The sequence below is a fragment of the Micropterus dolomieu genome, linkage group LG01 (genome assembly GCF_021292245.1).
Source record: "Micropterus dolomieu isolate WLL.071019.BEF.003 ecotype Adirondacks linkage group LG01, ASM2129224v1, whole genome shotgun sequence".
Taxonomy (NCBI): Eukaryota; Metazoa; Chordata; class Actinopteri; order Centrarchiformes; family Centrarchidae; genus Micropterus; species Micropterus dolomieu.
Window position 1 is genome coordinate 51978309 of NC_060150.1, and position 26551 is coordinate 52004859.

At 39.7% G+C, this 26551-nt stretch overlaps 4 protein-coding genes across 12 annotated transcripts in view; 2 read left to right on the forward strand and 2 right to left on the reverse strand.

Annotated features, from left to right (window-relative positions):
• Window positions 1-1153, reverse strand: part of LOC123969173 (zinc finger protein 878-like) — a 63631-nt gene extending 62478 nt beyond the window's left edge. Inside the window, exons 1-2 of one of the 6 annotated variants that reach the window (XM_046046349.1) lie at window positions 862-1150; window positions 302-694 (exon numbers count right to left, since the gene is read on the reverse strand). In XM_046046349.1, the coding sequence (XP_045902305.1) occupies window positions 302-694; window positions 862-1033 (565 nt within the window). In that variant the 5' untranslated portion in view covers window positions 1034-1150. Of the gene's footprint in view, window positions 1-301; window positions 695-861 lie in introns of those variants that run through there. The other 5 variants (XM_046046301.1, XM_046046319.1, XM_046046336.1 and 2 more) reach the window with 5 other exon arrangements.
• A 2315-nt stretch (window positions 1154-3468) lies between these two features.
• On the forward strand, window positions 3469-13956 carry acaa1 (acetyl-CoA acyltransferase 1). The gene is made up of 12 exons (XM_046046600.1): window positions 3469-3752; window positions 4953-5046; window positions 5377-5434; window positions 5520-5599; window positions 5687-5729; window positions 5827-5925; window positions 7367-7447; window positions 8165-8355; window positions 8436-8615; window positions 11102-11157; window positions 11986-12131; window positions 12235-13956. The coding sequence occupies exons 1-12, from the start codon at window positions 3576-3578 to the stop codon at window positions 12308-12310; spliced, it is 1281 nt and encodes a 426-aa protein (XP_045902556.1). The 5' UTR covers window positions 3469-3575; the 3' UTR covers window positions 12311-13956.
• Window positions 13957-13958: 2 nt separating this feature from the next.
• The window catches only part of esf1 (ESF1, nucleolar pre-rRNA processing protein, homolog (S. cerevisiae)), a 44662-nt gene continuing 32069 nt past the window's right edge, over window positions 13959-26551 (reverse strand). For all 3 annotated transcript variants that reach the window (XM_046046562.1, XM_046046570.1, XM_046046553.1), the window contains exons 6-14: window positions 21913-22065; window positions 21721-21835; window positions 20139-20310; window positions 19881-20057; window positions 17797-17927; window positions 17485-17575; window positions 15984-16072; window positions 15745-15894; window positions 13959-14502 (exon numbers count right to left, since the gene is read on the reverse strand). In XM_046046562.1, the coding sequence (XP_045902518.1) occupies window positions 14158-14502; window positions 15745-15894; window positions 15984-16072; window positions 17485-17575; window positions 17797-17927; window positions 19881-20057; window positions 20139-20310; window positions 21721-21835; window positions 21913-22065 (1423 nt within the window). In that variant the 3' untranslated portion in view covers window positions 13959-14157. The remainder of the gene's footprint in view (window positions 14503-15744; window positions 15895-15983; window positions 16073-17484; window positions 17576-17796; window positions 17928-19880; window positions 20058-20138; window positions 20311-21720; window positions 21836-21912; window positions 22066-26551) is intronic.
• Window positions 23523-26551, forward strand: part of LOC123969306 (E3 ubiquitin-protein ligase TRIM21-like) — a 14380-nt gene continuing 11351 nt past the window's right edge. Inside the window, exons 1-2 of one of the 2 annotated variants that reach the window (XM_046046581.1) lie at window positions 23523-23664; window positions 25131-26014. In XM_046046581.1, the coding sequence (XP_045902537.1) occupies window positions 25133-26014 (882 nt within the window). In that variant the 5' untranslated portion in view covers window positions 23523-23664; window positions 25131-25132. Of the gene's footprint in view, window positions 23665-25130; window positions 26117-26551 lie in introns of both variants that reach the window. The other variant, XM_046046589.1, reaches the window with a different exon arrangement.

A 26551-nucleotide genomic window follows, 5' to 3' on the forward strand; every position in this document is an offset into this window, starting at 1 on the left:
GCAGTACACATTGGACAAAATTCCACAAATGTGTTAAAAGGAAGTTACAAATGTAACATGACCCACAAATGAACAGAAAGCAATCTGCAACTGTGCAAAAATTGTTTTGTGTGTAGAAGTCACATGATATGATTGATTTTACACATCACAAATGTAAAAATACATATTTGTAGATAGTGAAATATTACATCATAGTACACATTTGTGGATTGTTTTCTGTGGGTTACAAATATTAAAGTCCAATAAAATCTTCCATAGATTACTTGCACTGAAAATGTGTCACATGTGAAAGAGTTTATACCTGTGTGAGGATCATGGTGAACCTCTGACATGGTAGACTTGTGTACATTGTTTCTGGGGCTTCTGCTGTTGTGATCTTGATTCTTTTGTTTTGGCTCTGCATCTCTAGTTGATCCTGAGTCTTCATGCTCGCCTCCTTTCTGATCTTGGCTCTCAGCTACATGACAGTTGTGAGAGAGGAGCTGGTGGTCACTTTTCAGTTCTGCTTCACTGTGGTCACTTTCCTCATAAGTAGGAGTCAACATAAAGGTGTCAGTCTCCTGCTTCACTACAAGCTGCTCTCCCTCCTGACTGGTACAGAGTTCCTCCTGTTCCTCTTTAACCTGTGGAGGCTGTGGGTCCTCCTGGTCCAGACCGGGGATCTTCTCCTTACAGACATGTTGCTGTGGGAGCTCTGGAGGGACAGAGAACAAAAGGAACAGGCTAATGTTAGAACTGTGATGGGAAAGAAAGAAATGCAGACACGTGAGGAAATGAGTGTCAGTATATGTGTGTGAGCATATATATATATAAATAGATTTCCTCTGTTTTGCGTTACTTATACAATGAATCTTTCCTCACCTATCCTGTGTAACTTTACTTCGGGTTTCCAAACGATATCCAGCAGTCTGCGCTGACGATCGATCTCTTCCTCGTACTCGAACATAGTGTTTTTAAAAACTCTGAATATTTCTTCAGCAGCAGCAGTTAGTCGCTCGTTGACAAACTCTCTCAAACTCTCAACTGAAGACATTGTTGCTGAACTACAAATTAAACAATTAGCGGCGCTACAACTACAATAACTTCCAGCTAATTCAAAACATGCGACTAACACTGGAGCTTGTATTGTTTACTTCCAGTGTCACCCTATTAAGTTCCGAAAGCGGAAGTGCGGAAGCTTTTCGTTCCGGTTTCAACTGATGACATTTTATCCATCCACTTGTATTTTTTGTCAGTAGTTCTAGGGTTCAGTCAGTTCAAAAGACCAACAGACTGATCTAGATACAGTTTTGTTGACAAGAAACAACCAGAACATCAGCTTTGTAATAAAATAAATGTTGACATTGAAGCAGTTTTTTAATTCTTCACTACGTTTTACCACAAAACATGTGTTTTTTGTTTTATATATTTTATTGGAGAGAACAGATACATTGTCACTACCTGAAAAAGAAAGACCATAATTAAAGAGAGAAAGTTCCGGACATAAGAAATTAAGAGAGTAAAGTAGGTTCAAAATACTGTGTCATTGGTCCATAAGAAATTTTTGAAACACATTATTATTCTTGATTACCTTCTTTTTTTGTTTGTTTTTGATCATGCTGTTTTATGGAAGTAGTTCTAAAATGTCCAAAATGTCGTTTGGAGTCTGCCCATTTCTTCTTTGGAATTAGAATTTTCCAAATAATAAAAGCAACTGTGAAAAATAAATACATATTTTTTACTTTATTACTTTCAAAACAAACAAGAATGTCTTTTACCTAAAAGTGAAGTGCCAATATGTTCTAATTATATGATGTTCAACATCCAACCAAAATGTTCTACTCTACATACAATGATGAAACAAAAGACAGATTCTTTTCTTCTTATATTTCACAGAAATGCAAGAATACGCAATATGAATTCTAAATATATTCAATTTAAGACTTTAAAGGTAACTTCGTTCACTGTATTGTTAAGACAATATTTGTCTCCAATTTGACAAGTTTTGAGTTAATCCTTAAAGTGAAACCCAAAAGAATCTTCCTGAAGAAAGAGTTACAACTTAACTTAACTTAACGTCTCCCAGGAACATTTAGTGGTTCCCTCATTGAGACCCCTCCGGCTGAAGCTGTAAGAAGTTGCGGCACACTCCTTGGCACAGCATTTGGCCAAAGGGTATCACTTTGTTTTGAAAAGTAGTGGGCACTAAGGATGTGAAGATACACTTAGCTACTGAGACGTAACAATGCACAATACTGGGTCCATGAGAACAAGACAAGAAGATATATTTAGTCACAGGGGACCATTTAAAAAGCCTACATTTTCCTGATTATACTTACATACTTTTACTTTTACTTTCAGTGCAGGACTTTTACTTGTAACAACAGTATTTCTACAGTGTGGTATTAGTACTTTAACTCATTTAAAGTAAATAGAAAGATACTGGCAAACACTCCAACATTGCTATGTAGTAATAGCAATGGGTCAGCTGATGGTGACAGACAGGTCAGTAATCAGTCTTCTCCCAGTTCTAACTCCTATGAATTATTTTTTATTTCTTTGGAGGAAATCTTCAACCTTTTGGTTGTGTAATTCAATGTTAGAGTCTCAAAATTACAAACAATAGATGACACAGTAAAGATATCTGTCTGACAACAATCAATAACTGCTGAAGAATGAAGATAATGCGCCTTATATATATATAATTTAATAAAAGTATTAAAATTAAAGTTTACCTTATTATGAATGTAAAAAAAAGTTTATGGAAAATAAAGCCTTGCTGTTCTATATGTTTGTATGGTTGGGAAATACTTATATATCACGAATAAAGATTTTGGGGAATAAAAGTCAGATATCACACAACAATGTTTACAAGAACTTACTGGCTCCGCAGATTAGGGTACAACTCATGGATAGTAATAGACTGGAATATGACGTAGCATTGGAGTCTAAACATCAGATAGATTTGTTGTTCTAGGTTAAGGCCAGGTCAAGATGACATAACAGCAAAGCATACAGGAACTATGGGGAAGATTAAAGCACATACTAACACATTTCCTACACTTCAGTCAGAAATAAATCAAAAATGTACATTGGGGATGAGGGGGCCTGTGCCGCAGTAGAGCTTAATGTCTAGCAAAGCCCCTGGGGAAGACAGAAACATAAAAGGGACCAAGAGATGGTATCCTTCGGATTTGGTGTTGGCACTTCATGTTGTATGCTGGCACTGTATGTCCTCAGCTGTGCTCGATAAACCATGCTATGTTAAGTCTTCATCAGTCTCGGGAAATTCTTCACACCTGAACCTGGCTCACAATATTTCTTCAACACGATTTAAATTTTGTATTTTGTATTTTTATGATGATGTAAAGTAGTCCCATCTAACATATAGTCCATGCTAAATGCTCCGGTACAGTAGGTGGCGGTATGCACCTTTAAAGTCATGGTTGCAATCCTTCACAAAAAAACAAGGTTTGTCCCTGATGTCTTTCCGCACCGACAATCAACCAGGAAGTGAAGCACTTTGTAGAGCAGAGTACAAACACACTACAGGCCGTCTGCAGCCGTGGAACCTCACAGACTAACAACTCGCCGTAATGCACAGATTAAAGATCATTTCGGGCCACTTGTCTCCCGCAGGTTCCTCTGAAGACAGGTGGGATTTGCGGAGGACAGAGTGCGGGTCAGCAGCCCGGAGCAGCAGCCCGGAGGACGTGGTGGTGGTCCATGGACTCAGGACCGCTATCGGGAAAGCTAAGAGAGGAGCATTAAAGGTAACTGTGGTGTGCACACCTGCCAGGTGGGCTAAAGTTCAGGGTCAAAAAGTTAATGATGAAGCTGACGCACTGAGGGGAAACCTGCGTTATGATTCAGCAAACCATTTTGAGGATAAAACAATTTGTGGTAAATAAATAGAGGTCATTTTAATTTATAGAGCACTTTTCAGAAAACATGTTACACAGTGCTTTAACAAGTCAGTAAAGACAGTTAAACACAGATAAAAACAAGATAACACGCCTCACACTGTGGAAGTTTCTTACTGGACCCTGATTGGCCTTAAACTGATTAAGTTATGATGTCATAAATCCTGCAGGTACGTCCAGGTGAGATTTGAAAGGAATGGAAAATTCAGAAGGAATGACGAGAATAATATTGGTTGTAAAAGAAGATATATTTTTAATCTCTTTATTTTGTATGGAACATTTTATATTCACAAATGCAAATGGTTGAAGAAGAAACCACAATTACCACTTTTTAAGATAGAAATTAGCTAAACATTACATTAATACTTTATTTGGTTTAAAGAATGAAAAAGCAGTTAAAATATGTAAAGATTTAAATATTTTTCAATAATGCATGTCACATGATACCGCATTGTTCTTTAATTATAGTTATGTCATGTTATATTGTTATTTTATGTACCTTTGTCTGGCTTATAAAATGTCTGTTAAGAAATGAAATAAAGATTCAATAAAAAATTTTTTTTTAAAGAGACTTGAAAGGTGAGATCAGAGAAACTTTCCTCCTTCAGCAGGTGAATGTGCACAGAAAAGAATGTGGATTTCTTTTATGATCCTTTAGATCTTCCAGGAGCTGTAGAGGGCTTTATTTTTTTAACCCCAGAGTGAAGATACTAGTATCATATGATATGATATGATATGATACATGATCTAAATAGAGTATTTCTACATTGTTGAAATAGCACTTTCTAATTGTAACTCAAGTATTTGCTCAACCACTCAGCCTGTTTTTTTTTAATCCTGTTTTTATTTTCTATTTCACCCTTTTATAAATTATATGTTGCTTTTATGTTTAATGTAAAGCACTTTGAATTGCCTTGTTGTTGAATTGTGCTATACAAATAGACTGGCCTTGCCTTACTGCAGTGAAAGATCTGAGTGCTACCTCCACCACTGTGGTGCAGACTGGTGCAGGTGTTGTAGATTTATTTGAACCCTCCTCGTTTCCTTCAGGACACGACGCCTGACGAGCTGCTGAGTGCGGTGATGGCGGCTGTGCTGAGAGATGTTGGACTCTCGCCCAACAAACTGGGAGACGTTTGTGTGGGTGAGACGAGACTTTCATTCTTTACATCGTCACCATTTATACTTAATCATGACTGAGCACAGTGAGAGCTCAGTCTTTTATAGTCGTTTTGTGTCTGTGGTTGTTTCTCTCTTTTATAGTCTTTTTGTGTTTCTTTATAGTTGTTTCGTGTTAGTTTTGTCTCTATGGTTATTTTGCGTTTCTGTAGTCATTTTGCGTCTCTTTGTAGTCCTGTTTTGTCGCACTGTGTTTCTCTATGGTCATTTTGCATCTTTGTAGTAATTTTGTCTCTGCCATAGATTTTCGCAGTTCTCCTGCTTTGTTTATTGACCCGTGTGCTGCTGTCTGCAGGTAACGTGCTGCAGCCGGGCGCCGGTGCTCTGATGGCCAGGGTGGCTCACTTCCTGAGGTTAGACTCATCATCATCATTGATTCCCACTTTGATCATCTGTCATTCAGTGGCAGTGTGTCTCACTGCTCTGTGCTTGTTTCAGCGGGTTTCCAGACAGTGTACCTGTCTACACCGTCAACAGACAGTGCTCCTCTGGACTGCAGGCTCTATTTAACATAGCAGGTAATAACTGGACTTCATATGTCAATTTATACCTTAAAGAAGACACGAGACCAGGTATTGATCCTGTTTTTAACCATGTTTGTGCAGGAGCCATCAGGAGCAGATCCATTGACCTGGGCCTCGCGTGTGGGTACGTTTGACATTAAAACTATAAAAAATACAGTTAAAATAAAGTTTCCTCAGGACCAGAGTATAAAACTGAATGTGTGCATGTCTGTGTGTGTCAGTGTGGAGAGCATGTCTCTGCGGTCAATAGGTAATCCAGGAGATTTGAGCTCCAGGCTGATGGACAACGACAAGGCCAGAGACTGCATCATCCCGATGGGGTGAGACCACTGCTGCTCACACAACAGAGCACATACTGCAGAATACTGCACCTTATATAACTCAAGGAAGGCTTAGAGGTCATTGAATTTGAATTAAAGGTTATAAACCTAAATTTTCTGTAGTGCCAGCAGAGTCCCACATCCCCAATGTTTTTTTTTGTGCCCCAATAGTCTGGCATATCTATATAAAGTAACTTCAAATTGTATTATAAATCACAATCTTAAAAATGATGTAATTTCCTAACAGTTTTATCCCTAAATTTGCTTTAATCCCCAGATTTGTTGTTTTTATCCCAAAATATGATTTCAGTATAATTCCAGATTTTATTTTACACCTAAAATATATTTATATAAGTTAAAAAACTAAAATTAGCAGATAATATCAGAGTTGTTTTATCTTGAAAATTTTTATAATCCCCAAAATTAGTTATATAGCCTTCCCAAAATGTATTTTCTTATAATCCCAAATTTGGATAAACCTCCAAATGATACAATGATCTTTTTGTGAAATGATCTTAAAATGTGTTTATATATTTTGAAAAGATCAAGTGCCACACAATGTATTTTCTCCAAAATGTGCTCTTACCCCAGAATTATTTTATTCTGGAAAGTACACAGCCCTAAATTGTATTTGTATAATCCCACAAACAACCATCCTGACGCTTGTCTTTACCCAGGTTTGTTAGTTCCTAAATGTACTAGTTATTAAAGGTCGACCAATAGTGGATGTAAAAAGGCCGATATCTTTAAAGACAATGTGAAGATAAGAGGGTGTTTTACTCGAAAATTGCTCGTCATTAACCGTTATTCAGGTTATCAGGAGTTAATCATATATGTTCAGAAAAAAGTGGGCCAAAAAGAGAGAACACATTTGAGAGAAGAGCAGTTATCTTCAATCTAATGCATTAATAATACCACACTATTACCAACTCATACACAACATTACCTTGACTTTCTGTATGGAGACTCCATGTAAAACGCTGATGTACTTCCCAACGGCCACTATCAGAGCCAAGTTCTGCCAATAACAATAGTTTGAAAAACTTCCTATTGATGGCAGTTAATCGGCCAAACGATTAATCATTTGCTCTCTGGTTATAATCCCAAATTGTGTTGTGTGCCACCAAATTCTTTCATAGAAACCTCAAACATGTGTTAAAACTCGCACAAATGTTTGTTACAATACCAAAGCCTTCAAAATGAGTTGTAATTTCCAGATGAAACCGTTGATATAGCACCCACAACATTTCTGGTATAATTCCAAAACCTGTTACATCTAATATGTATGTTTGATCGCTTCACTGATCTGATTAGTTCCTTGCTGCTGTTTTATTGTGATCAGACCCCTGGCAGTGCAGTTATCATCAGACAGACACTAACATCCTTCTGATGCGCTTGTAGACGTAGAACGTGTTCATGTGTGCGTTCCTTCTTTCCGCAGCATCACTTCAGAGAACGTCGCCGAGAGATTTGGGGTCTCCAGAGAAAAGCAGGACGCCTTCGCTCTCAGTTCTCAGCAAAAGTGAGTGAGTCAAGTTTTTAAAACTCCACCACAGCTGAGAAGACGGTTTGTCTGTGTGTCTGTTATGGTGAACATCGAAACTTCAAAACAGTGCAAAATATACATTTCACTTTTGTTAATATTGATTAGATTAGAGATCATCTGGTTTCTAACATTTGCATATTTAAGAGGGGGAAAACACACGTGAACTGTGACTCCTTAATGCTGTAACAAGTGTAATATCAATAAAATATTGATGAAAGGTTTGTTTATATTTCAAAGAGCATGTGGTAAGTTTAAGTTTATGAAGCATTTCTGAACATCGTCAATAGTTTCTCATGATTGTACCCAGATGATGGAAAATGTCTGTCATGTAATTGTATAGCAACACGTGTGTAATCTGCAGGTGATGATTATTAAATTGGCACACAGGTGGAGGTTCACTCTGACCCCCTTGCAAACTTCGGGCTGTGTTGATGGGTCGTTGTTCTGTCACACTAGTGGAAAGAAAACACCTAAAATACACATTTTACTACATGTCTGTAGATTTTTCCTAAATTCACCAAAGGTTTGCATTAGATAATGCCTCATTTGCATATTTAAACATTTCAAAAACTTGAAGTACAAAAAAAGAATTGCCTTAACGTTGGTAATCAGCTGGTGAAGGTTCATGGTGATACCTGTTAGTTCACGTAGTGTCTCCATACACCACTGTTTTTAACCCCCTGGTTCCCACAGAGCCGCCCGGGCGCAGAGCTCGGGTCTGTTCGACCAGGAGATCGTTCCCGTCACCACTAAGTTGGTAGACGATGAGGGAAAAGAGCACGAGGTGACAGTCAGTAAGGATGATGGGATCAGAGCGGGAACGACTCTGGAAGGACTCCGTAAACTACGGCCGGCCTTCAAACCTGACGGCAGCACGACAGCAGGTCGGTGTTCAGCTAGGAGCAGCAGGTGAACTGATTCATCGCTCAGCTGTTACTAACACTCTCACACTTAACTGCCTCAGGTAATTCCAGCCAGGTGAGCGACGGAGCAGCGGCCGTGCTGATTGGTCGCAGGTCTGCAGTCGAGGCTCTGGGTCTGCCGGTCCTGGGAGTCCTGAGGGCCAGTGCGGTTGTGGGGGTCCCTCCTGATGTTATGGGTATTGGACCAGCATTCGCCATCCCTGCAGCTCTGGAGCAGGCAGGTAAAGTGTGTGTGTTACTCATGTTGTCAGGACATAAATCTGTTTCTCGCCGCCTTTTTGGGGACAAAATGCAAGTTCAGATAACATAAATCAAAACATTTCAGGGCGCAGACTTGGTTTAAGGTCAGAGTGAGTCTCCAGGACCAGTGTTGGGCAAGTTACTCAGAAATTGTAATATATTACTAGTTACTTATTACTCCATTAAAAAGTAATATTATTACTTTAATTCAATTCAAATTGGCTTTATTGTTATATATTCTATATATTTATTGTTATATTCTAACTTTGGGCAGGTTTGTGCCGCGGTGTCCACGAGAGAGACAGAGAGAAAGAGGGAGCGAACGCGACTATATGCTCCTCAATAATTGAAGATGATTTTGTATGAATTGCAATGATTTTAAATACGCCTAGTTAAAAAAAAAAAAAAAAAAAAGAGAAAATCAATATGTGGTGTCAGCATTTATAATTAATTATAGGCTAATTCTGGTAAACACTGCTTTCACTACCACTAACCTTCACCCCCAAACAAAGCAGTTAGTTAAAAGGTCGGTCTTTTTAACTAATATCCTATTCATAACAGTAAGGAGTACGGTTTTTCAAAGCATATAGCCTAGGCCTAACGTTACCTAACACCACTGGCTGCAATAAATAAATTAAGCAAGTAAATCCCGACTTTTAAACAGCCGTTTTCTGCACATGTAGCCTGTTTATAAGAGCAGTATTCAGTATTTTTACAAAACGTTACGTTAACGCCACTCTCTCCCGACGAGGCCAAGCATCAGTGACAGTAGTGTGAAAAGAACGCCTCTCTCCCTCATTCTCCATTCTTCCTTTAGTTTTTGGCTATCAGCGGACATGAACAACAGAGGGTCCGGGGCCGCCGAGCTGCCGCACAGTCGCACATTCACATCAAGGATGGTGCGTTCAGTAACACAGCCTTACTTGGATTAGTAACTGTAATAACATTACTGTTTTAGAAAAGTAATTAGTTACACTACCAGTTCCGGTAATATTATTACAGTAACGCGTTACTGCCCAACACGGTCCAGGACATAGGTGTAAGTCAATGTAATGACATCTGAAGTGATGGAAACGTGGTTCACAGGCTCATTTTAGTTAAGTTAAATGATTCCTTTTAACGTGTAAATAAAACTTAAGACAGGCCATCAAACGTGCAACTATGCTGCTTATTCTGCCACAAACACTAACGACCTCACAGGGGTGGAAGGTCACTTTTACTTACATTTACTGAAATTCTCTCCTGAAATGCAATTGTGAGGTACTTTATACTTAACTAAATGTCAGGCGCAGATACATTTGTCTGATGATTTTCTTTTTAGATTCAGTTGAGTGATGTATTATTGTGGATTAAGACTTAATTGCTCCCTTGGTGAAATTTACAGTAAAACAAAAAGCCCCACCTTTTTATCAGCTGCAACATTAAAGTAGTAAAGTAGCAGGCTGTATTTGAAGCCGCTGACTATACTAGTAGTTTGGCCTAAATGTAGTATGCAGTATGCTAAAAATAACTGGATGTTGTACTGATTAAAAAACATCTTCAGTCTGCATCAGATCCATCTACCTCGTGGACTGTTCAACAATGTCTTTTTTAAAAATATAATCTGTAGTGTACAAACTGTGGTCCCCAGTAGAATGTAGTAGGCGGTTTAGAACACAGCCATAACATAAATCAATAAGATGTCATTCTGACATAGGCCATTCTGTCTTAACATTTACATTTTGTACTTCAAGTATATTTTGCTGACCCACCGCTGTAAAAGACAAACGATGTCGTCTACGATGGCGCTGTGGCTGCAACGTGAACGTAACCTCCTGATATTTACACGGTGTAAGAATGAAAGTTGTGAAAGTAGATGTTCACTGTTGGTCAGAGATGATTCGGCCGTAATGTGTCTCCTACTGAATATTGTCATTAATCCTCCAAGTACACGAGCAAGGTTATTAGTTTTATTTCATTTCGACTTTTTGTTTTAAATTTCAGTTTAGTTTTAATTAGTTTTTAAAGCGGGTTTGCAAGTTTAGCTCTTTTTTTTTGTTAAATGCTTAGTTTTAGTTCAGTTTTAATTAGTTTCAGTGTTTGTTTTAGTCTTTGGAACTCCCGACTTTTGCCACCATGATGCCAGGGGAAGGGCATGGGCTAAAAACTGTCACAGCTGAGAAACTGGAAGATAAACTTCAAATCCACCCAAAATAATTGGCTTCTGTAGGCCCTATGAAATAAATCGACAAAGACGAAAACTAACGAAAACGTTTATTCACACCTTGTTTTTGTTATTTCATTAGTTTAATATAATAACACTGGTACACAGGCAAGAATGTGGGCTTGTTTATGAATGTGTTGTTATAGTCACTGATGTAGGGACGTCAGCATCCAGTAAAAGTCAACGATTTCATACAGCGCTCACAGTTGTTTAGTCATGTTGGTGTATTTGTACTTGACTCTGAACCCGTTTCCCCCCCTTCAGGATTAACTGTGGCTGATATTGACGTGTTTGAAATCAACGAGGCATTTGCCAGTCAGGTGAGTGACACATATAGGGGATTTTTCTCTCACTGCTTCTTTTTAGGGTCAGTTCACCCAAATCACCAAACACACAAAAAACACGCTGCGTCTTTTTGTTTGAGAGTTTCGTCTCTCAGATTTAACTAAAACAAAGACAGAATGATTATTTTAGTCATAAGTTTCATACACTTTCTTTAATAAAACATCTAAAAGTAAAAATGCAATCAGATGAGGGACCTTGGGACAAAATCTTATCAAATGGGGGTCCATGGTCTAATATGTCAGTTTAGGGGTCCTTGATGTAAAAAAGTTTGAGAACCATTGGTCTAGAGTAACTGAGATTCTGTTTCTGGAATGAGACGTTGAGCTGGAGGCAGAAGTCTCTGCAGTAGGGCTGAGACTAACGATTATCCTCATAGTCGACTAATCTGCAGATTATTTCCATTGATCGATTTGTTCGGTCAATAAAATGTCAGTAAATTGTAAAATGTCAATCAGCGTTTCCCAAAGGCAAGCCCAAAGTTTAATGTCATAGAGGAAAAAAAAGTTCTGTTGTTATTTTATCAAGTAATCGATTCGTTGTTCGGTCCATAAAATTTAATATAAAAGAACCCAGAAAATATTCACATTTAAGAAGCTGGAATGAGAGAATCTTTTTTTTGTTGTTGTTGTTGTAAAAAATCACTCAAACCGATTAATCGACTTTCAAAGTAGTTGCCGATTAATTTAATAGTAAACAACTTATCAATTAATCGACTCGTAGCACACAGCTCTACTCGGTAGAAAAAGAATACCACTTTGTGTAAATGGGAAAATTTTTCTATCTTTTTCCCCTGTGCTGCTCAGGCGGTGTACTGTGTGGAGAAGCTGGGGATCCCGTTGGAGAAGGTGAATCCTAACGGAGGCGCCATCGCTCTGGGTCATCCTCTGGGCTGCACCGGAGCTCGACAGGTGGTGACGCTGCTGAACGAGCTCAGACGCAGAGGCAGGAGGTTCGTCTGCGGTCAAACATTCATCATTTCTTAACTACACAGAAGACTTTGTTTAAAAGATGAGTTTTCTCACAGTTACTGTCTTGTGTTGTCCTGACCATAGGGCGTACGGCGTCGTGTCCATGTGCATTGGCACAGGGATGGGAGCTGCTGCCGTCTTTGAGTACCCCGGACCGTAGGAGCAGACGGCCAACCAACACTTTGTTACTGTGATTAACCTTAACTATCCGATATGACAGGTAATCTGTCTGCATGGCTCAGGTGTGATTTCAAAAGCTGTAATCGTAAACACAAGATCATGATGTTGATACATCTTGGCAACCGATTACAAACAATCAGTAATTGACACTTTAATTACTTTTGCAAACTACGAGAGCTTCATTAACTGTTCCTCGGCGCCGTCCAGTGACATAACAAGCCTTAAACAGGCCAGGTGCTCATTAATGTTGGTTTTCTAGCTGTAGTCCTCTTTTCATACTGGCCACTAAAAGATGCCTTTTATAATGAGCTTTCAGTGTAATGATGGGGGACAAAATGTTATCTGAAGCTTCAGCAGGCTCGATTGTTACTTAGCAATAAGCTGATATCTACAAAGGTTGGTGTTTTTAGTTTAAAACAATTTCCTGGAAGGAGATAAGTAACTTATCTCCCTCATTTCTACCGTCATCTTCCTGCAACAAGGAGAATTGTCCTTGAAGAAAGGATCATTTTAATGTCCAGTTTAAACAGAAGGAATGACAAAAAGGAGAAACTGTTCATGTGCGCACCTGACTTAATCTTTCACTAAACTAATGCTGTACTTCAGGTGTAAATACTTTGTGTAGGAGATAGATTTCGAATAGCCGGTGATTAAGTGCCTTCGATTTCATGCTGCTGATCAAACCACCTGGCAGGGCCTTCTTTATCGATCCAATAAAAACAAGTCAGCCAGATTTGCTGACATTTCCTGCTCTATTTGGTCAGCAGATCAGTTTTAAATATTGCATAGAGGAATACTGAGCTGTTGATGAAGCGCAGCAGACGACATGCAGCCATCAAGCTGAAAAATAATTGATCTGTTACATTAAACCATTTGCACTGTGCCGTAGCTCACAGAGTATCCAAACTCTGATCTACTGTTTGATCCGTCAAATCTGGGGACCAATCCAAAATACACATTTTGATTCCAGATATTTCGGCCTCATGCATGAGGCTCAGATGAGTCGGATTCAACTAACTCTGACTGGAACAACTCAGTCGTCGTATTAGAGGACATGTTGTTGTACTGAAGATTAGAAAATATCGATAGTACAGCTGCCAACAACGTTTTCTGAGTACTGTGAGAAAAAGGGGACGGCAGGGATGTCCCGATTAAGTGTCCTTTTAATATTGGATCTCTCTACCTAAATGTTGATTAAATAAGTATCTGACACGTAAATAACAGCTGTAGCTACTAAACCTGACATACCTTTTTGTTTTACTAGATCCAAATACTGGCTTTCTCTGTTGAATATCTTGTTTCAAGAATAGGTTAAGTTTAAAAGCTTAAATTACTAATTAGTTATAAAAGGCTTAACTGGAAGAAAGTGCCACCTGGAGCTGATTGGCTGGAGAGAGGACGTCTCACTCTGAGAGAGACTTGTACGACCGGTCCAGACCTCACAGAAATGATCAATCTAAAAAGAATCTGTCTGCACAGCTGCTTCTCGCTTGAGGCCCAGTCTGTTACTGTTATCATGTGAAACTACAATGACTTTTAAATACCTGCGGGGCTTTGTAAAACTGAGCTGGGAAGAATATCTGTACAAACCTGTACATGTAGAAAAAATAAAACATTTCCACACGATCTGAGAAAGCAGGATTGTGTTTTTACTAAAAAAAAAAAAAACCCAATGTGCTTAATTCCTCATTTCATTTTCTGTGCAAACGTTGAAAGAAACTCCGCAGTCCAGGCTGAAGCGTCATCAGGAGAAACCAAGTCAACATTTGCAGCCTGTGATTTCAGGACGAACCAGAGTCTCAGTCTGTCAGGAGAGTTTTTGTTTCCTTACACGAGCTTCTGTTTCTTCCGAGCCTGAAACTGCTCCGTTTTGCTTTTTATCGACTTGATGAGCAGAGACAGACCGGGGTCCATGGATTTCTTCGGCGAGTCATTTTCCCGTCTCTTTCCTGCCTCTTCCTGTAAAGCGGCGGCTGCCTCCTCCTGTGTGGGCTTGACGTTCTGACCGCTCAGCGTGTCCTCCATCCGGCGCTGCTGCTCCTCTCGTCTGCGCTGCTTCTCGGTCAGGATGCTCTGCGTGGCTTTGGTCTTCTTGTAGCTGGGGTGGGACGGGTCCAGGTTGAACAGGTGGGAGGTGAACATGGCCTGGAAACGAGGGTCTTTAACATCCACCTGGACGCATGGAGACAGGAAAGGGTATGTTGCTAAACATTTAAATCACACTTGTGAATGTGAATGTTACAGCCATTTAACAACAGAGCACATAGACGTTCTATGAAAATCGACCTGCAGAGAGTTTCTGCAGATAGATCCATCTAGGATCAAGAGTCCCAAGAAGCGTGGATTCTGCTCCTCGGCTCCTAACTTCCTGCATATCTCAGCTCCTGACTGAACTGCAGTGAGCATTTACACTCCATCAAGTGTCTCTTATTTAGGAAAAAGGAACTGTTAATCTGTAAAGGCCTAAGTCAATGTTCCTTTCCTAACTTTAAGTGTTTTACAGAAGCATCCTAACTTAAAATCTTAAATAAACTGTCAAGCTGTCCTAACTTTTACTTTTCCAACAGGTGTTTGTTAACTCGTTTAATCCACATGGCTGCTCTTTTAATGCTTTAACAAGATCAACAAAATGTCAACAAGCGGAACTTAATTGATTCTACCAAAAACACTCGTTAGTAGAAAGGCAGTAGGCGATGTAACGCTAGATAATGTCTCATTATGTAACATAATGTAAAGGCTTGATGTAACAAAAGGATCCAAATGCAAGTCTTTGATAGAAGGAGATCGTTAAATTCAAGAAAAACATAATGACGTTAGCCCACAGCCTTTATTAATATTTTTTGTTTTTACCTTCATTATTAACATTCCCGAGAAGAGTAGTCTACGGGTTTCTGCCGGGGTCAGTGAGCGAGCACAGGAGGAGCCACCAGCGGGTTTCCTCTGCTCTCTGGACACGACAGCTGCCTTTCTTTTTGTATCACTTGTAAATTAACTTATTTTCAGCACTCCGCTGGATGCTGGATATGCAACGGTGACTGTCTATTTTAGCCCACTATTTAATCTCCCCAGATAAGCGTTACTTGAATTTGGATTTCTCGACAGAGGTTACAAACCTCTAAGTCATCTGACTTGAAGTTCAATAATAGTTGTTGTTTCTGCTCCATTTTCAGTTTGTTTCATTAAAAATCTGTGATTAAAAGCAGTTTAGCTCGGCTGCTAGGTAACAGACATAAAAGTTGATAACCGATGTTGGATCGAGTATTTAGGATTTCCTAACCTGAGATAAGATAAGATGAAGTAAGATAGGATTAAGACTTAAGGTAAAGGAAATTTTCTGTATTACGGCCCCTGATCCCTAAATTAAAGTGTTTGTCCAGCCGTCCTAAACAACACATCAAACATCACAACACAGACCTGGAAGTTGTCGTCCTCCAGCGACTCCTCGCCCTTCTTCAGCAGCTTCTTCCTCTTCTTCTTGCTCAGGTTCTGCTGCTCCACGATCTTGTCGTAGTTGAAGTGTTGGTGTTTGTTGTCGTCGTCCTCCATCAGCAGAGCCATCTCCGCCTGCACACACACACAAGAACACAGTTTAAGATGTTCTCGCTCTGATCCACAGAGGAAATGAGATCCCAACAGATGTGATGAACTCTGACCTTTTGTTTCTCCAGCTCCTCCTCCTCCTCAGCGGTCCGCTCCTTATCCTCCTCCTTCTTCTTCTTCCCCTTCTGTTTCTTCTTCACGTCTGCAGACACATAACACAGAGTAAGGGTTATGAACATCCCTACGATAAGATAAAACCACCAAAAATAAAAATGACCTTTTCTGCAGTGTAAGAAAGATTCCTGGTTATACTGCAGACAATTTGCGCCTGCTTGCATTCTTTTGCTGATATCCTTGTTTTTCTTTCTGCTAGAAATTGTGAAGCTCTTGGATATTTATAAGTGACTGTCATTTATTCAGATAAATTATGCTACTGCCATAAACACTTTCGTGATCTCAGTGCCACCAATAGCACAAGTCTAAACTGCAGTGACTAATTAGCAACAAGATGCCCCCCTTCTGTCTTCACCAAAGTCAGAAGGGGGGCATAAATTGCAGTTCTGGAAACCAAAATCCACTGGTTAGAAGTGAATAGACTACGTGGGAACAATAATACTTTACCAGTGTTCAAGAGCATGACTACAAAAGCAGGAGGCCTGTGTGTCAGGTAATAACTCTAAAAGTGGCAGTGCTCCTTGGGAAATGGGAGTCTCGTAACAGGCAGAGCCCGGGGATGTGACCGGCTGGCCTGCATTTTCATCCAGGCAGCGCACTTTAGTAGAACACCGCTGTGAAAGGGAGAGTTGGCAACACACCTCCCAAACAACCGAGTGTGCTACAGGAGAACAGACTTGCTCCACTGTTGCAGGACCCTGGACGTCTTTAAGACGCCGCTTTAAAACTTGACTTGCTGCCTCTGCATGAACAACTGCTACTGGCCATAAACAAAAGCTGCTGTGATGTGTTCTCTGTCCAGTGTGGAACTGTTTTACAGAAAGTCCAGATTTACAGTGTAAACAGTAAAACTGATTTTTTGCTAACATCCACAAAATGATTTTAAAGAAATGACAGAGAAAACAACACTGATGTATCTGAATATATAAACTCTGCATTGTGTCTGTATTCTTTTAGCTATGATGGTTTCACATTCATGTCGTTCTTTTCTCCACTTCTGCCTCACTGGGGGCCGCAACTAACGGTTATTTTCATTATCAATGAATCTGCAGATTATTTTACTGATTAATTGTTTAGTCTATTTAAAAAAATTGTTATATAAAAAGATTTCAGAGCAGAAAAGGGACACCTTCAAATCGTCCAACCAACAGACTTCATTTATTTTCATACATGACAAAAATACCAGCAAATCCTCACATTTCAGAAAAGTAAACCAGATAATGATTGACTTTTTTTTTTTAAATGACCGAAACGATCAATAAATTATCAAAATAATTGAAAATGTATTTTCTTTCGATCGACTAACAGATTAATCGACTAATGGTTGCACCTCTACACATCAGTTTCATACTAAACTGAGCAAAACAGGTGATGAAACAAAGATGTGCTACAAACCCCCCACTATGATTGGCTGATTGATTAATAGACAGTATTGATCACCTGTAGTAGCGAGCTCCTCGGCGAAGAAGGGGTCACTGAGATTGACGTCTGGGGGAAGCTCGTCATCGCTGAGCTCTTCCTCACTCTCTCCCTGATACAAGAGTAAAAAGTGATTAATGAAACTACAGAGAGGACACTCAATCAAAGCAGCGTTGGCAGAGTGAACTTTCTCAGGTAGATTATATTAAAATATATTTTGAAGCCGATGTGTTTTCTAAGATACTGTAAGAACTGAACAAAGGAAGAATCCACACATTCACAGTCCAAAAAAGCTTCCTGTTACCTCTGCGGTGCTCTTTGGGCTCCACTCACCTGTTTTGTTTGAGATTTCTTCTTCTTCTTCTTCTTCTCCTTCTTCTTCTCTAAGAACTCCTCCCAGGGCGTCAGCTTGTCCTTCCCCTCCAACTTCTTCTTCACCAGCTGCTCTGTCGTCTCCTTCAGCCCTGCAGACGGTTAATATATACATTTAATTAGCGAGGACCCGATTAATCACGAGGCAGATAAACAAAGTGTCTGCAGGGAGCCTCGTCAGTGAGCTGCTGGTGAACGATGTCAGTGCTCCATCTTGTGAGTTTTTGGGAAGGTGGTGACGAAATTAGTTTGTAGCCCTAAATGTCCTCAGTCATTATCGTCTTTCCTAAATGTGAACATGTTTCTCCTAAATGACTGCAGCTCTAATCTAACAGCATTACTGGCTGGAGGTAAATATATATAGTTATACTGTAGTAGTTTTACTTTCGTCAGACAAAACTAAACAAAATATATTCGCCAATAATCTATTTACCCTGATGAAAACGAGACGAAGACAAGTCCTGCTCCACCACACTCCTCTCACGAAGAAAAGAAAGGTCAGGTCGCAAACACAGCTGTGTGAAGCGTAATTGTAGCAAAATGGCTAAATTTAATATTTATTATTAGAACTATAGTAAGACAAACATGCCTGATACTTCCACAGTCGGCCCCAGGCCTACATGCTTGCAGCTATTAATGATTCAGCTGTAAGAATCACAGTTGGCCCCCCTCCTCCCAGTCACGGGAAAACACTGAGCTCCCCTGAAAGCTAGTAAACTAAAACTTGACTAAAAAAAAAATAGTATACAGTGGACTAAATATGACAAAAACTAACAAGGACATTTGCCACAGGACTAAGACTAAATTTTAAAATGGCTGTCAAAATTAACACTATACTGTAGAGAGTAATAGTGAACCCCGCTCTCCCTTAAACACCAGCCACGCTATGAAATCGACAGCAGAGCAGAACCCAAAATGTTTCACTCATTAATAAAAACCAACCAACCACAAACCATCTAAAACAACACTGAGACTGAGATAACATGTAAACCGTAAAACTTCAATTAAAAGCACAGTCCCAATCAGACACCTGGTCTGGTTTTTATATACAGTAAGAGTCGCCTGCTTGAGCTAAGCTGCTTAGATCACACATACAAATATAAATGTTAAACTTTTGTCGGTATGGACATAATACACATCGTTATATCCATTAGATTCTCCACAATTCAACCATTTAGTTCATTTTACAGATTTACTGGTATGGTAAACGAGAGAGAATTTATTTTATACAAGTAATCGTCATACTGGTTGAAATAAATAACCTTGTGTAAAAGTTATTAAAAGCATGTCCCAAATACAGGCAGGGTGACTTCAGTGACTGAAGCAAATAAAAGCCTGGGGTTACAGTTTTAGATGGACTTTGCATTGAATAATGAATTATATGTGACTTTTCTCTGATTTGATATCGGCATTATACAGTATCTCAAAAGTGAGTAATCTTTTCATGTGACAACACTGAAGAAATGACACTTTGCTACAATGTAAAGTAGTGAGCGTACAGCTTGTATAACAGTGTAAATTTGATACCACATCACACAGCCATTAATGTCTAAACCGCTGGCAACAAAAGTGAGTACACCCCTAAGTGAAAATGTCCAAATTAGGCCCAATTAGCCTTTTTCCCTCCCTGGTGTCATGTGACTTGTTAGTGTTACAAGGTCTGAATGGGGAGCAGGGAGCAAATCTGCCATCGGCCACTCGGCTCCCTAAATATCAGCATCGAGCATTGAAAATCACAGATCAGTTGGCCACTACATTTAATAACTACAGCTCATTCTGCAAACTGATTACTGTAACTCACACGCTGATAGATATACAGATAATGATCACTGTTAAAACACCAGATGAAAAACAGCGAGTTCTGAGGAAAAGACTGGAGGAGAAAAATTCTTTGAAAATTGGTTGTGGATATATTTTAGATTTTTAATAGCTAATGAAATACTTAATAACTGGTTGAAATTAGAAAGATTTTAATTAAAGTTGTGCTGTTCTACTAACTAATAAACCTGCTGCAGACACCTGCAGGGGGAAAAGGTGTCGCGTACCTGGCACCCAGGTGATCTCCATCTCCATGTCTTTGTCTCCCTGCAGCTTCTTCTCTTTGTCCTGGACACCTTTCAGCAGCTCTCTGTACTTGGAGATCTGCTCCTCACTGTTCTTCTTCTTCTTCTTCTTCTCCTCCTCCTCTTCCTGCGGTTTCTTCTCCACCTTCATCTGTTCAGCTACAACACAAACCGAACATCACTAAACTCCTCAAACGGTGAAACTCAGAGGCTGCTGCGAGCCACATGTTGCTGTCTCACCTCCTTCATCCTCTCCAAACTCTATCTCTCCTCCTCCTTCCTCCTCCTCGTCTTCATCGCTGGAGGAGGCCAGGTAGGCATTGAAGTCCATGTCCAGCAGCTCATTCTTGTTGAAATTCCTGTTCAGGGCGGTGACGCGCTCGTGGTCTGTCTCATCCCACGTCAGCTGGACCTGATAGGTTAAACTCAGACACATCAGTCCCAATCACGTGTCACATGTCTAAATTAAAAAAGTCTGTTTTACTAACGAAGGTCTTATTAATTTATTGTTAGATTTTAAATCTTCTAGGGCTGCTGTGTTATCTCTTTAACAAATAACCAAAACTACTTTTTTTATTCACTATTTAAAGGGTTTATATGTCGTTTTGTTAATGTGTGAAGGGTCGTTTTACCGATAGAGAGAGAGAGACAGATACAGACAACTCTCATTTGACGGACACCAGTTTTACGTCGAGTCCAGCCACCTGCTCTGCCAACCCAGACGCAATGAGTACTAACCAATCACTGGCAGAGTTGTGGAAACTCTGGCACTTTTTGTTCACTGAAACACTTCCCGTGGGTGTTAAGTTAAAGTTAAGTTAACAGCTGAAAGAGAGGGAGCGTGTTCTTTGAGCTGATGGAAGGCTTTTATTGTGAAATATTTGTGCAGAGTTGTTGCATAAAGTTTGAGCATTTGGAATAAATTAGTGACCCAAAGCAGTATTTTAAATAAAAAGAGAATAAAACAAGTCGAGATAAAATAAGAGCTAGGAATAAGAACAGGCGTCACACAGTGGTTTACAGTAATCAATGTAAAAATATACAAAGGTCAAAATAAAAATAAAGATATTAAAGATAAAAATTGGCATCACACAGTGATTTACGACAATCAGTGTATAAAGCATAAACAAGTGTTTTATCACTTTAATGTTGCAGCTGGTAAAAGGTAGAGCTGCAACGATTAGTCGATTTGTTAACTATTTAATTATCACCAACTATTTTTATAATCGATTAATCGTTTTGAGTCATTTTAAAAAAAAATTCTCTGATTACAGCTTCTGAAATGTGAATATTTTCTGGTTTCTTCACTCCTCTATGACAGTAAACTGAATATCTTTGGGTTATGGACAAAACAAGTTACTTGAGTGACATCATCTCGGGCTTTGGGAAACACTGATCAACATTTTTCACCATTTTCTGAAAGTTTATGGACAAAACAACTAATTGATTTTTTGTGAAATAGATTCATCGATTATGAAAGAAATAGTTAGTTGCAGCCATAGTAAAAGGTGTGGCTGCTTTTTAACCCGTAACACATTCTGATTTATTTGTTGATTACATTTTGTGTTATTAATCTGAATCAGCAAAGTAACTAAAGCTTTAAAAACACAGTAAAATGTACAATATTTCCCTCTGACATGTAGTGAAGTATAAAGTAGCAGAACATGGAAACATTCAAGTAAAGCACTTCAAAATGTTACAGTTGAGTACAGGACTGCTTAAAATACTTTAAAACACAGGGAAATCAGAAATAATGGCCATTTTCTTCTTACTTTTACTGGCGATGGTGTTTTTAATTTATAGTATCCTTCGATGTTCTTACCTTTGACGTTGTAGAAGCAGATGAGGTGAACAGTTTGGGCGTGTAGGCCGAGAGGTTCACATCCGTCGCCACGTCTTTGGGCTCCTCGTCAAACTCGACATCATGAGGAATAAACCTGTTCAGTGGAGGTTTCAGTTTTGTGCTTTTCTACATTACTGTCAGTATTTGTGTCGCTTGTGTTCGGAGTCTTACCGGAGGTCCAGGACGGAGCAGCTGCTCTCGTACTCGTAGCCGTCACACTCCCCGTAGATTTTGGCGGCGGTGTCGGCCGAGTCACACTCCGCTACGGCGTAGAAATACTTCAGCCGCTTGAACTGGTAGTCACGCATCTTCTCTCTGTAAACCCTGAGAGGAGGAACACATGCTGCTGTATGAATCAAGCAAACACTTTTCACACGAAAAAAACTTCTGTCTGAAGAGGTCAAACCCCCCGCAATGCCAATGTCTTAAGTCATTTCATGTGTTATCATAACGCCTTTTTTCCTATTCGTGTGTCATTTCACAGCATTTAGTCGTTGTTGGGTCTCTGTTAATAGTATTACAAAGAGTACAGTCTAGAGCTGCTCTATATGAAAAATGCACTGAGATAGCTTCTGGCTTCTGTTATAAACTGGTACTAAATTAAATTGAATTATTTAAATGTTATTTTGTAGTGTGTTTCATGATGACCCTGATGAAACGAGTTGGTCTGACAAAAAAGTTGTTCTTTATATTGCAAGTTTTAATGAAGTTGACGTCAGAGGTTGGAGCATGACACGTGACAATATATAGTAAATGGAGTGACTCCAGAAACTGAAGCGGTGACAGAAGCCTCAGTGGTGGCCTTCTGTGATGAGCCCTATTCCTGATGAACCCATTTCCTCAGTAACAATATAACAAATGTTCAATCAATGATGCTTGTTTTCTGACCTTCTAACCATTCCACTTCCCATCAGCACTTCCGCCTTGCCCACCTTTCAGCTTCACTTCCCCCTTTCCATCTGTCACCACCATCAGCTCCGTCCCCGATGTCACGCCTGTGTCTCCTGCTAAGGCAATTTGCTTGATGTGCAATGTGTGCAACTGTGAAACAAGAATTTTCCCTCGGAGATCAATAAAGTATTTCTGATTCTGAAACAGTCCCAAATAAGGTCTGTCTTTAAAATGGTCTCATTCTACTGCAATGTCTCCACCCAAGTCTACTGGTTAACTATATTATTTATGCATTAGGCCGATTTTCACGTTTTTTTAGCGCCCCTTCCTTTTCCATCTCGGTAAGTAAATGTCAGGTTTAGTGCAACGGTAGCAAAGCCTGATGTCAATAAGTAACAGTAGGCTAATGTTAAGTTTATACGCCCGCTTGCAGTGAATATTTCTAGTCTGTTTTGCTAATCCAGCTGGGCAGTGTGTCTTGGGTGCTTGCCAGACTTAGCATATTAGCAATTAGCATATTGTCAGTATATACCCAGTATAAACTGTATTAATATCTTCGCTGTATATATATTATTTTATATCTTCCTCATACACTGTGTTTTTAATTGTTGTTTTATTGTCTTATTTTTTTATATTTTTATTTTATTTGTCCTGATCTGATCGGTCTTTATATTTTTTGTATTGTCTTGCAATTTTCTTGTGGTGTTATTGTTAATGTACACACACTGTTCATCTTATAAAAAACAAAAACTCTAGCGGGAATAACCCCGCCCCTCCTGCTAGAAAGCCAATCGTTAGTAGTATTTTAACAGCCAAAGCGGGAAACATATTTCAGCCAATGGTGTGGTTCCACCGACGTGAGGGTCTATTAACCGATCGGGGGGAAAAAAACTTTAACGTCAGGAAGGGAAAGTGAGAGTTTGTCAGAGCAGCAGCCGTCGAAACGAGACGAGTCTCTGTCTCTGAAAGGAAATTCAGACTAAGTTCATCAGGTCTTTCTCAACAACACAGCTGAGTCTTTTCCAAACACTGGTGAGTACAGCTGATCACATTTACAGCTTCAACAAGCAACATGAACTAGGGCTGTGCGATATGACGGTATCCATCGTTTACAATTAAGTTACGCTCCATCAAATGTTTTGTCGTTTTGTCGCAAATTCCACACTTTACCGTAATATTTCCGCGAGGGAAAAAATGTTTGCGCCGTGGTGAAGTTAGTCGCACATGCCGGTGTTGCGGAGAAGAAATTTGCATTAACAATAAACAAACGTGGAGCAGTGTGAAGTTTACTCAGGATGAACAGGATGAGTCAGACCATGCGAGCTAAAAACGACGAGCTCCTCCCAAAGAGAGAAGTCTGTCACAGCACTAACTTACTCCAGCCATGATGTGTGTGTCCGGGAACATGTCTTGACTTGCCCACGGACATTCAGCTTACTTTCTAGTTCATCAAGACTAATGGCAAGCCGTTTTAACATTTATTCCTTAAAACTTACTACGCGCTATTTAAAAAGCTACTAGTACTTAATAGTTACTACTAACTATTCCATTAGCTACTAGTAACTGTTCCCGTTTTACTAGTAACAATTAAATATATACTAGTAGGCCTACTTAATTTTTAGCGACTAGAAACTATTCCCTTATTTTTTGATTGAAATCAATGGGGCTATGCAGTTCAGGTATCACCTATTGATTAGTTACTACTATTTCCATTTTACTAGTATCTATTATTCAGTTACTAGTAACTATTGATTAGTTACTAGTAACTAATTGAATAGTAGCTAATGACCATTTCCATTTTTCTAGTCTACTATTTAGATACTAGTGCTTATTTTTTAGTTACTAGTAACTATTCCATTCATACTAGTAACAATTACGGAGCGGGGGGGATGATGGCACAATGGATAAGACACATGCCTTTGGTGTGAGAGACCTGGGTTCAGTCCCCCACACCATTGTGTCCCTGAGCAAAACATTTAACCCCTCGTTGCTCCAGAGGCGTGCGACCTCTGACTTACAATTGTAAGTCGCTTTGGATAAAAGCGTCAGCTAAATGAATAAATGTAATGTAAATAAAATGTTACTATCTACAAGCCATTTCACTAGTTATTAATGAATGGCTAATAACCAAAGTTAGAATTCAAATGTCACTAGTGTCTATTGGAATAGTTACTAGTAACTAATGAATAGGTACTAGTATCTAAATAATGGATACTAGTAAAGTGGAAATCGTTACTAGCAACTCTTCAAATAAGTATCTAAATAATAGATACTAGTAAAATTCATTATTCACGAATGATTGTTTTGAAAGAGTTGTGAAGTGATCCACTGGCATAAATTTTTTTTTCGGACCATAAAGAAAAGTTTAAAACCTTGCTACCGCTGCTTTCTTAGCAGTGCTATTCTTCAATAAAAATGGGTCTAAAAGAACTGTACTTTCTTCTTAAAAAATTAAAACTATTTTGAATAAAATGTTTTCTTTCTCCCTTAATGTGTAGATATGGCTGCTGTCAGCTGTCTGCTGTCTGAAGATCAGTTCCTGTGCTCCATCTGTCAGGATGTGTTCACTGATCCTGTCAGCACACCATGTGGACACAACTTCTGTAAAAACTGCATCAGCACACACTGGAAAACTAATGACAGGTACCAGTGCCCGCTGTGTAAAGAGGTTTTCCACATTAGACCTGAGCTGCATATCAACACTTTCATCTCTGAGATGGTTTCTCAGTTCAAGTCAGCTCAGCAGGAAGCCAGCAGCAGCAGCAAGAGCAGCAGCTCGGATCAACAAGAGTCCAATCCAGGAGAAGTTCCCTGTGACGTCTGCACTGGAACCAAACTGAAGGCCCTGAAGTCCTGCCTGGTGTGTCTGGTCTCCTACTGTGAGACTCACCTGGAGCCTCATCTGACAGCTTCAGGCCTGAAAAGACATCAGCTGATCGACCCTGTGGAGAACCTGGAAGCCAGGATGTGTACGAAGCACGATAAACCTCTGGAGCTGTTCTGTAAGACCGACCAGACATGTGTCTGCATGCTCTGCCCTGTTTTAGACCACAAGATGCACGATGTTGTTCCTCTGAAGGAAGGATATGAAGGAAAGAAGGCCGAGCTGGGGAAGACAGAGGCTGAAATTCAGCAGATGATCCAGAAGAGACGACTGAAGATTCAGCAGATCAAACACTCGGTTGGTGTCAGTGAAGAAGATGCAGACAAAGCAAAAGCAGAAGGTGTTGAGATCTTCACTTCTCTGAAGGAGTTTGAGAGAGGCCTGAAGGAGCTCATCGACACCATCGAAGAGAAGCAGAGAACAACAGAGCAACAGGCTGAAGGCTTCATCAAAGAGCTGGAACAGGAAATCTCTGAGCTGATCAAGAGAAGGACTGAGGTGGAGCAGCTCTCACGCTCTGAAGACCACCTCCATCTTCTCCAGAGTGTCCAGTCCCTGAACATCCACCCTCCACCCACCAAGGACTGGACAAAGGTCAGAGTGCATCTTTCATATGAATGGATTGTGTTAAGAGCTGTGAATCAGCTGGAGGATAAACTCAGTAAAGAGATGAAGCAGCTGGTCAAAGCTGAGCTGGAGAGGGTCCAGCAGTATGTAGTGAATGTGACTCTTGATCCTGATACAGCATATCCCTATCTCACCCTATCTGAAAATGGGAAAGAAGTGAATTGTGATGGTGTGTGTAAGTTTCCTCCTAACAACCCAAAGAGATTTACTCGTTGTAGAATTGTCTTAGGAAAGCAGAGTTTCTCTTCAGGCAGATTTTACTTTAAGGTTCATGTTAAAGGAAAGACTAAATGGACTTTAGGAGTGGCCAGAGAGTCGATCAACAGGAAGGGACAAATCAAATTGAGCCCTGTGAATGGTTACTGGACTGTAGGGTTGAGAAATGGAAATGAGTACAAAGCTTATTCT

Coding starts and splice junctions, on each gene's coding strand:
- acaa1 (XM_046046600.1), top strand. CDS start 3,576: ATGCACAGATTAAAGATCATTTCGGGCCACTTGTCTCCCGCAGGTTCC. Junction 5,600..5,686: donor GGCTCTATTTAACATAGCAG/GTAATAACTGGA, acceptor ATGTTTGTGCAG/GAGCCATCAGGAGCAGATCC. Junction 8,616..11,101: donor TGCAGCTCTGGAGCAGGCAG/GTAAAGTGTGTG, acceptor CCCCCCCTTCAG/GATTAACTGTGGCTGATATT.